This window comes from Morone saxatilis, unplaced genomic scaffold (genome assembly GCF_004916995.1).
Source record: "Morone saxatilis isolate NCDOM2014 unplaced genomic scaffold, NCSU_SB_2.0 Contig1, whole genome shotgun sequence".
Lineage (NCBI taxonomy): Eukaryota > Metazoa > Chordata > Actinopteri > Moronidae > Morone > Morone saxatilis.
The window spans coordinates 14,238,136-14,248,188 of NW_023339651.1; the positions used below are offsets into that span (position 1 = coordinate 14,238,136).

At 41.6% G+C, this 10,053-nt stretch overlaps 1 protein-coding gene across 1 annotated transcript in view; it reads left to right on the forward strand.

The window, feature by feature from the left end:
- Positions 1 to 10,053, forward strand: part of tnrc6b (trinucleotide repeat containing adaptor 6B) — a 21,746-nt gene that overhangs the window by 7,088 nt on the left and 4,605 nt on the right. Inside the window, 15 exon segments of the mRNA XM_035669935.1 lie at positions 2,168 to 2,234; positions 4,562 to 4,726; positions 4,894 to 5,090; positions 5,305 to 5,376; positions 5,529 to 5,741; positions 5,937 to 6,056; positions 6,258 to 6,383; positions 6,970 to 7,140; positions 7,704 to 7,736; positions 7,738 to 7,821; positions 7,915 to 8,125; positions 8,285 to 8,440; positions 8,612 to 8,755; positions 8,945 to 9,088; positions 9,418 to 9,510. Of these exon segments, the coding sequence (XP_035525828.1) occupies positions 2,168 to 2,234; positions 4,562 to 4,726; positions 4,894 to 5,090; positions 5,305 to 5,376; positions 5,529 to 5,741; positions 5,937 to 6,056; positions 6,258 to 6,383; positions 6,970 to 7,140; positions 7,704 to 7,736; positions 7,738 to 7,821; positions 7,915 to 8,125; positions 8,285 to 8,440; positions 8,612 to 8,755; positions 8,945 to 9,088; positions 9,418 to 9,510 (1,996 nt within the window).

Sequence of the window (10,053 nt, forward strand, 5' to 3'; positions counted from 1 at the left end):
GAAGATGAGATGGGTTGGCTGTGTATATACGTGCATGCGTAGATGCATTCGTTCTTTTACCAGAAAAGGGCTTGTGAAGGCATGTGGTTGAATGTAAATACCTAAACACACAGATATTTCTAAGACTGTCTTTCCATTTATTTTTCTTGGAATTAGACGTTTACTGCACATAGAAGGCATAGAAGAAATACATGGATGCATTATTACTATACTATACTGCTTGACTCCCACTGCTAAGATTACTGATATTATTGTTATTTTATTATTATTATTATTATTATTATTATTACAGTTACTATTAGTACTATTATTATTGTTCATCGTTGTGGCTTCTTCATGATCATCATCACCATCAATCATTTCTATTAGTATAGTTGCTGCTACTGTTGTTGCTGTGCACCTTTGTCTCTGTCTTTATCTCTTTACCCCTCTACCCTATACAAATGCGCTAGCATACAAATAAAACTGAATTGAATTGAACTGAATTATTATTACTATTTAATATCAAGGATAAAGGTTATATATACAAAACGTCACACTAGAGCACCCGCATCTTAGTCTGTCAACCAGAAACAAACTCAAACTCACAAAAACAGTCTTTGTTAGTCTTTCCACTGTTCCAACAATCACCAACACTGGTTTGGTGGAAATAANNCACCGACATAGATGATAAAAACAGAGAGGCTGCGATACAACACAGGCAGAGGGAGTGTGACACCATGACTCCACTATATCTTTACATAGAGAATAGTTGTTTGCTTCTTTATTTATGTTTCAAATGTCGAATGTATTTTACCTTTAACAATAGCTGCATTAAGAGCAGGCAAGATATTTGGGGGTTGTCTACAGCAAGTGCTTGGCCTTTGAACACGGGACGCCAGCTCTACCAGGTGAGCTATCCGTGCGCCCCAGACGCACACACACTTGACAATGCACCGAGTGAGTTTGTCCCAAAGCCGAGACATTAAGAGAGACACTACACCTGCCCAGCAAAGGAAGAAGTCTTGTTATGTTTACTGGAGGTGATAAGGGGATGTTCCCTGTATTGATGCTTCGTATTGTCACTCAGCGGTTAATCCACCACATTCCCTGGGCTTAAGTGGTGTTTTCTGTTTGTTTGTTTTTGTGTTGGGTTTTTTTTTTCCAGGAGGGAAGAAGTGAATTCACAGTTCTAGTTTGATTTGGAGGCTGTGCTTGACATAGGGAATCACATTTCACTGTGACAGCTGCTAGCTGGCATGATTTGGGGCTATATGCTGGTTCATGCACACCCATCCTCAATAGTTTGACTTACTAGACTGCGATGAATTAATGCATGAAGGTGTCTTGTAGGAACCATATTCAGTCTTACCCTGTAACTGTATGTTCAGTTGTGTCCTGTGCTCACCCCTTCCAACAATCATATCAAAAAAAGCATGAACTTTGCAGTGTAAATTTAGGAGCTTTTGTAGTGATAAAGGCTGGAGGGAGAAACCCCAGAAAGGCCTGTTGTCATCTCCCCTGGAACACATTGTTCAGCTCGTGAATAATCGGGAGATAGGAGCAATTGTGTTAGAGCTGCCAGTGCAAACAAAACCATGCCCTCAGGACAGAGATGGTTGCAGGTTTTTGTTTGTGAAAGGCGTTTACCAAGCGTGGCAGGAAGAAAAAAAAGGGAGGGGGATGTTAAAAATCCTAAGTAGTTTTACAGCCAAACTGAGAGGAAGTTCTGCCAAAGTGTCCACGTTAGACCAAGAGATTGCAAATCCACCCGAATGTTTGCACAGCAGAAAAGAGTGCAACCACTCTGATAAATGTATGATTTTTGGGAGAGTTGAGATGTTGATAAGAGTGAAAAATTACTTTAAAAAATTCTTTTTATTAATTAATTTTTGTGGTGAAGTAAACCAAGACCACCTGCTGTAGATATCCACACTCCCACTGTTTTCGGTAAGAGCAAGATCTAATAAAGGCTTTCTGCAGGATCATTAATCAGCGGTAAAGAGATTGGCATTATTTAATGTTGTTTTAGTGCTGGACACCACTCATGCATAATTAACGGTTGAAATCTAATTAAACTAAAAAATTACAGTATGCATTCCAGGTGGATGGATGTGCGTATGCAAACCTTTTTTCTGTGCAGCTCCTGGCTCTCCTACAAACATTGCTCATGCTGATCCAACTGTAGACTCTGGATGACTTACAGGTCGTACCTGGAGAGATCGAGCACACAAACATCTTCTCAAGTGTTGTGTGTAAGTATTCAAAATGACTGTGACCTTAATAGAACAATAGAATTAGTCAATTTAATACAAAACATGCTCTGAATTACAGTGATGTTTGGTACCTAGGGTGTAACCACACATTCTTTGGGGTGGACTTAGGGGTGGGTTCCCACCAATACTGAAAAAATACCCAGCCAGACAGTATCTGTCCCCAGCAATATAAGTAGTATGAAATATGCTAAATATGTCCTTGTCTCTCATTATTTCCTATTTATTTCCAATTTATTTCCGTTTGTTAAGGAAAACATTAAGTGTGTACCCTCCTTCAATGTTGTCAGCTTGGCGACTGTCTTTGCAACTTTATTTCTAAATGGCCACTATGTAATTTTGCCCCATTGGAAGCTATTGGCTACAACTAGAAAATGTATAATTCTAAGTGCGTTTAAAGTCAGGAAACAGACTATTTCTTCAAATGTGAATTCAAATTAAAGTCAATATATTACTCAAAATTATGTTCTAAATGTGCAAATTTTCAGAAATAATAAAATTAAAATGTAGCTTTAATGGCTATTTAAAAAATAAACATTGCTATCTTGATCTGCATAGCTTGTGACTTTGTGGTGACTTGCACTTCTCCGTTGGGCGTAGCAGAGATGGTGACAGGTTAACCTGTACTTGACCCACGTTTGTGTTAGGGCTGAGCAATTTTATCGATCCTGCGATATATATCGATATTTTGTTTCCCCAGAAAGTATCGATTTTTCAGCCGCGAGTATCGATACATTAAGTCCCATTCAATTCCCCCGTGTTCCGCCTGGCACTCGGCTCTTTGCTCCCGTGCCCTTTACCCCCACCCCCCCCCAGTTATATCGCTTTGCAAGATAGATGCCGAAATGAGGTCAAGCCAGCCGATTAGTCGTGTTTCGTTAGCATTTTCTAGCCCAACGTTTACCCCGTTAGATCACCTCCCTCCTACACACGACTCGACGTCTTCTTCTTCATGCCCTATATAACTGACTCCAGGACTAAAGACAGAGATACATATATTTAAGTTAAATTGTTTAAAACGTATGTAATCTTAAGTCGCACTTGAATTATTGGCTGTTTTGGAGTAAGCCATGGTATCTATGTTTTAAACTTACCTGGTGGCTAGACTGGCTACCTCTATATGTTTCAGTGTCAATGCTAAAAAAGCTGTTCAATTACGAATCTGTTTCAGAACAGGCCACTTGCTTCACCTCCTTCTAAATTCACACCGCTTCAAGCTTCTTAATTCTCATCCCCAGGGACCAATTCACTCGCCTCCACACCAGTCCCTCAATACAAAGTGGGAAAGTAATTAACAGGGTTAAAGAGATAAAAAATAAGCAACATAAAATAAAATAAAATAAAAAATAAAAATACGTAACATAAATAAAACAAACCAATTAAACTAAATGCACAAAATGAGCAAGCATTACAGGTATATTTTTATAAAATAATAACTCCTCCTTTGATTCATTTTTGTCCAAGCCAATTTGCAAGCTGGTAGACTCTCTGTCCAAGTCAGAAGACATGGAAATATATTAAAAATTGAAAGCTTTCAGTATTTATCAGTTCAATTAAATTCAATCCAAGATCAATGAGAAACACTCCAACAAGATGACACCAAAATCACACCTGTCTCCTTTAAAATCTTCCTAGAAATGATGTGTAGTTATCAAATCGATCCAAATCATATCGTTGGCTGAATATCGTGATATATTATCGTTCTGTAGCTGAAATATCGTAGATATAATATCGTAATCGTGAGCTGAATATCGTGGAATATATATCGTATCGTTGGCTGGAATATCGTGATATAATATCGTAATCGTGAGCTGAATATCGTGATATATATCGTATCGTGAGCTGAATATCGTGATATATATATATCGTATCGTGAGCTGAATATCGTGAATATATCGTATCGTGAGCTGAATATCGTGAATATATATCGTATCGTCCGAGCGAATATCGTGATATATATCGTATCGTGAGCTGGAATATCGTGATATATTATCGTATCGTGAGCTGAATATCGTGATATAAGTATCGTATCGTGAGCTGATATCGTGATATATATCGTATCGTGAGCTGAATACGTGATATATATCGTATCGTGAGCTGAATATCGTGATATAATATCGTATCGTGAGCTGAATATCGTGATATATATCGTATCGTGAGCTGAATTCGTGATACTATATCGTATCGTGAGAAATTAGCGTATTCGGTGTATCGCTACAGCCCTGCTTGTATTTAGGGAAATGGTTGTCCTTGCTGAGTCTCTACCGGGTTTCTCAAGTGCAACCTTTATTGTCCATGTGTGTCCGCAGGTCCGTCAGGTTGGGGTGGTGCTTCTCCAACTAGTCCTACAGTAGACAATGGCACAGCAGCTTGGGGAAAGCCTACAGACGCCCCTACTGGCTGGGGAGACCCTGAAGATGCTGGAGGGAAGACATCGGGCTGGGGAAACCCTTCTCCCAACCCCATCAAATCTGGTTAGAAAATCTAATAAAAACTTAAGCATGTGTTTGAATTGATATCTGTGAGATATCCATATCATATTCTGAAAAATTGCATTTTGGACAATTGGCATGCTTAATAGTCTACTAATAGAAAACCTAGAGACAGATTTCAATTTCAGATCTGTTCTTCTCTCCTGAAGGTTCAAAGTCTATGCAAGATGGCTGGGGAGACAAAGAGGGATCTGTGGCTGCTTCACGTCACTCAAGCTGGGAGGATGAGGAGGAGGGAGGTGGCATGTGGAACAGCGCCGGCTCCCAGGGAAGCAGCTCATCATGGGGACAGGGAAGCAACGGGGGCTGGGGACAGAGCCACGCTGGGAAGAAGCCCAGCAACAAGGTGGGTTACTGGTGGGGGAAAAAAATCTTGATAATGGAAAAGCTGCTACTTAGCCACTATTTGTGGCATGGATATCTCTAAAGTGAACTAAGATGAACAAAGTAAAAGTTAAAGATACTCCGTTGGTTCTATGAAGCTTTCCACTGGTTTTGTATGGTGCGATTATTGCATTTATGTGAATTATAATTTTTCTACCTTTGTGTATGTCTCTCAGGGTCCACTGAAGGCTGGCGTTGGAGACTCTTGGATGAGCCCCATCAACAGACAATTCTCTAACATGATACTGGTAAAAATAATTTTTTACATCCGGCTAGAGCGTTATTGTGGGAGGGCATGCTTTTTTTTATTTATTTTTTTTTGTACCCAGACACTTGATGATGATGATGATGATGTTAATGATAGTCACGGTTATGATGGTTGTCCTTTTCTCTTGCACAGAACGATGACCCCATTGGCCCAAACATTGACCTGGCTCCAGGTTCCCTCCAGGAGAAGAAGATGGATATGGATAAAAGGGGCATGGGGATGAATGATTACAATGGAGATATGAGAAAGGGAGGAAGAGGAGGAGGAGGAGGAGGGGGGATGGCTTATCGTCCTCCTGTTTCCAAAGAGGCAGCACCTGGAGATGCTGGGTCCTACTATGACAAGGTAATGCCTCTCTGCCACCTTAGCCGTCTTTGTCTCGTATGTCTTTCTTGTGTCTAGATAACATTTTGTCCTTTCTCTCTGTTCCTAATTTCCTCTTGTGGTGTCCTCCTGGTCTGCCCCATTTCTCCCTGTCTAACCCCCCACCCCCCTTCACCACCACTCAAATTGGTCTTCCATTGGCTGTCACTGTGACAGACCTTGCCTTTGACCAATCAGGATTGGTGCCTTGGGGAGGAGGGTCCTTGCTCTCTGTACTCACCACCCACTGTCTACAAGCCCCATTCCCTCTTCAACCACACTATCCCCTTTAGACAAGTAAGATAACCGCTCCTCCTGTTTCTGTCCTGCCATCTTTACATTGTAGTTTTCCTTTTTCGAAAAGATAATCATACAATTATACCCCCTAAATTTTCCTCGCCCAGTCTGTCATGTTCTGCTTAATCTGTATGTTTTTCATGTACGAGTCTCCACTGTTATGGGTCCTCTATGGTTTTAATTTTCCATCTTCAATTACAGGGTGGTCACAGTATCTTTGGCAGTGGAGGAGGGATGGCTCAGTCAAGACACCAGCCAAGTGTCCCACCCATAAACCAGTCCCCGGGGATACGAGCGCAAGTGCCTCATCAGTTCCTGTCACCTCAGGTACTAATACTTTCATTGTGTGATTGGTATTCTGCCCAGCTGTCTACATATTTTAGATTTAGCAGTGATACGGGAAGTGTGTGGGTTGACTGTAAAACAGTGTTGATTTTGGTTGAGTCACCTTTACTTGCTGCTGAGTAATCAATTAAATGCAGAATTTCAGATGGTGTTATATCCGCTTGTTATATCCAGGTCGTGCATGGGGTCAATTGTGTACTTCACAGACTTTCTAACAGTGTGTAATTGTCAGATTTTTTCTTCTTCTGTGAGCTTAAACAACATGGCCTGCTAGCTGTGTGCATGGCGTCTATCAGGCATTGTGGTCCCTAGATTGCATAATCACTCATCATATTTCCCCGCTTACTTCTAAAGAATACAAAGTGAAACGTCTTTTCCAGGAATTGAATCAAATTTACTCATTCACTCACTTGGGTCGAGTCACTTATTAACACCAGCTAATGAGAACATTAAGAGAATCAATGTTAATTGGGGAGAAGCAGTAAGCTAATGTGGTTGCCAGTGGTTACAGCACCGAAGTGTTTCTGTGGTAACAGGTGTGCCTTCCTGCCGTTGTGTCTGTCTCCAGGTGCCAGGCTCTGTGCTGAAGCAGATGCCCCCTCCCAGCGGGAGCGTGGGGGGTGTTGGCGGCGTGGGAGGAGTGGCAGGATTGGGGGGAGGTGTGTTCCCTCCTCAGCTGTCCCCCCAGCATATTGCCATGCTGAGCAGCATCTACCCACCTCACATCCAGTTTCAGCTGGTGAGAGTCAGCACTATACATCTCAGAAACCACTGTTGGGTTCCATCACAGGTCTTCTGAGTCTGGAAACATCTGATGTGATTATTTCTTTATCCTAGGCAGTTTGGAAATTTCTCAAAATATTAAGAAAAGAAAGAGAATTTTATCAATCAATAGACAAATGATTGTACATTGTGTATATACATATCCAGACACATCCTTAAAATCATATCAAACGATTAGGTAAAAAATGTGTATTTTGAAAATTAAAACTGTTGGTACACACAATCAAGTCTTAAACTGTAAGTTTTACAGCATCTTACACAAATGTATTTTCATGAAACAAACTTTTGCTACAGCTCTGACTCACTGACCAAATATTTAGATAATGATGATTACCTCCCATTGGAGCCAAAAATGTCACTGAGTCTACATAGCATTCAGTTTGTCAAATGGGGTCGTCAGTGTAAAGCTTGAAAACCGTTGTGCAGAGTGCGTCCCCCCCCCCCCCCCCTGTTTTTTTCACTGTTGCCACCTCACTTCTCCATTCTTTCTTTTTGTTTTGTTTGTCTGTGTTCGTTCAGGCTTGTCAGCTCCTCCTCCAACAGCAGCAGCAGCCACAAACAGCAGCAACAGCAGCAGCTACTGCAAAACCAGAGGAAGTTCACACCAAACGTGCGGCAGCAGGCTGACCCTCAACAGGTACACACCAACACAACATATCACTCAATCCTTTGTCACTTTACTTTACTTCCTCCTCCCAGCTGCTGACTCTTGTTATTTATCTTGTCTCAGCTGGCCAGGATCATGGCGGTGCTCCAACAGCAAAGGCAGCAGCAGCAGCAGCAGGTTGGGGGTTTAGGTGGCAGCTCCAAACTCTCTCCCTCCCACCATGGTGGAGTTGGCGGAGGGGGCCCCAAACTGCCTGGGGTTGATCCCCTGCCCCATCCAGGCCTGGCAGGATCTGTGGCTGACTTGCACCATAAAAATCTTGGACCATACTCTGGTGAGTGATTGTTTTGTTTGTTTGGTTTTTTTAACTTGTCGAACATAAACTCACTCATGCCAATATTACCATGTATTTTTTATGTAGCACCAGAGGTTTAACTAGATAAGAAATCCTTACCCCTCTTGATGTTTCCCTTTGTTCTCTTCCTGTGAGCAGGGTTTAGTTCTGGAGTCAACCCCCCAGGTCTGGACCTAGTTGGGGGACCTGTGGGCATGAAAGACTTAGGGGGTCAACAGTCCCGCTTCAAATGGATGATGGAGGGACACTCTTCTCCAGACACCTCCTCACCTGAGAACGCATTCCACAAAAATGGTGATTTCATTCATACAAATGTTGTCTTTGATAAGACAGGAAATGAAGGGGTGTTGTGGAAGATGGTGTTAATGGGATTAGATGTGAAGTCACATATTAATATGACTAATGAACCCATCTGGTGTTCAGTGATGTAACATCCATTATCATCACCCTCCGGCAACCTTCCAGGTCCTGTCACCCCCATGAAGATGCCGGGGGGCTCGCCCTACTCTCAGTACGACATGATGGTTGATGGGCTGGGAGACAACTGGCATCGCACCCCTGGCAACAAGATGGGTACCAAGCCTCCCACCACACCCAGCTGGCCCCCTGGTGAGTTATAGTGATAAGTGATAACCTGAGCTAGAGGATCCCACAACGTTTAAAATAAGATACAAGGAGAAGATATAATTATTGTTTTCATATCCGGGAGATGAGCAATTTAGGAAAAAAAAATGTGTGTGTGCAGTTGATGTCTTATAACACTGGCTTCAACAGACCACATGTGTGTTTCCTCTTCAGAGTTCCAGCCTGGTGTGCCGTGGAAGGGAATCGACCGTGTCGACCCTGAATCTGACCCCTACATGACCCCAGGAAGCATGATGGGAAACGCGGTGTCCCCCAACCTCAATGATACTGAGCACCAGTTGTTACAAGATAATACTGGTAAGAATTTAACAGCTCCACTGCCTCATTTTCCATACCATGGGGTGTGTGATGACACCACTGTAGTACAACAATATCTAGCAGTTAGTTTACCTTGTTATGTTATGCTTTGTCTTCTTGCATCATTTCTTGTTTTTTTTTTTTATATCTTATTTTTATAATTTTGCTTGTGTTCACTTTGCATGTAGGTGAAATGTTAAACATTTACAGGTGCAACCTGTAACCTTCTCTGTGTCAGCTGCTTAAAAAAATTGTTTTTTGGAATGACTGTTAGTCATTCATTCATGGAAAAATGGCTAATGACGTTGGTCTGCTCCTTTTGTTTGCAGATTCCACCCCTCCCCTCAACACCTTGCTGCCTTCACCTGGTGCCTGGCCCTACAGTGCCTCAGACAGTCCCCTCAACAACGCACACAACTCAGGTAACCACACACAAACGCTCAGTATCTCATTTATTGGCTGGTGTGTTGCTTTGTCTTTATTTCTGACTAGAGCTGGAACAATTAGTTGATTAACTTCTCTAAATTACTGTCAAGAATTAATCAGCAACTTAACAATTGATTTTTCTTAAACGTTCTCTTGTTCCAACTTCTCACTTATGAGGAATGAAAGAGTTTGCTGCTTACTATCTATTCATAGTCCAAACAATCAATTACATGAGATACAAAATAATTGGCATTTTAATTGATATTTGAAATAATCGTTAGTTGCAGCCCTGTTTTGGATTGTCTCGCGTATTATGATCTGTCTTGACGTATTTATTTATTTATGTAACTGAATCATAGAAGTCACAACCTACATGTAGCTTGATAGCTTAGTTGTCATAATCAAGTCACTCGCTGGAGACAATTTTATTGGGGATGGCTCAGTACCACCTTTTCATGTCTGGTACCGCAGCCTTGAGTATCTGCTGATATTGTGTTTTTACCTCTCTTAAACAACTAAGCTGTTAATAATACATTTGT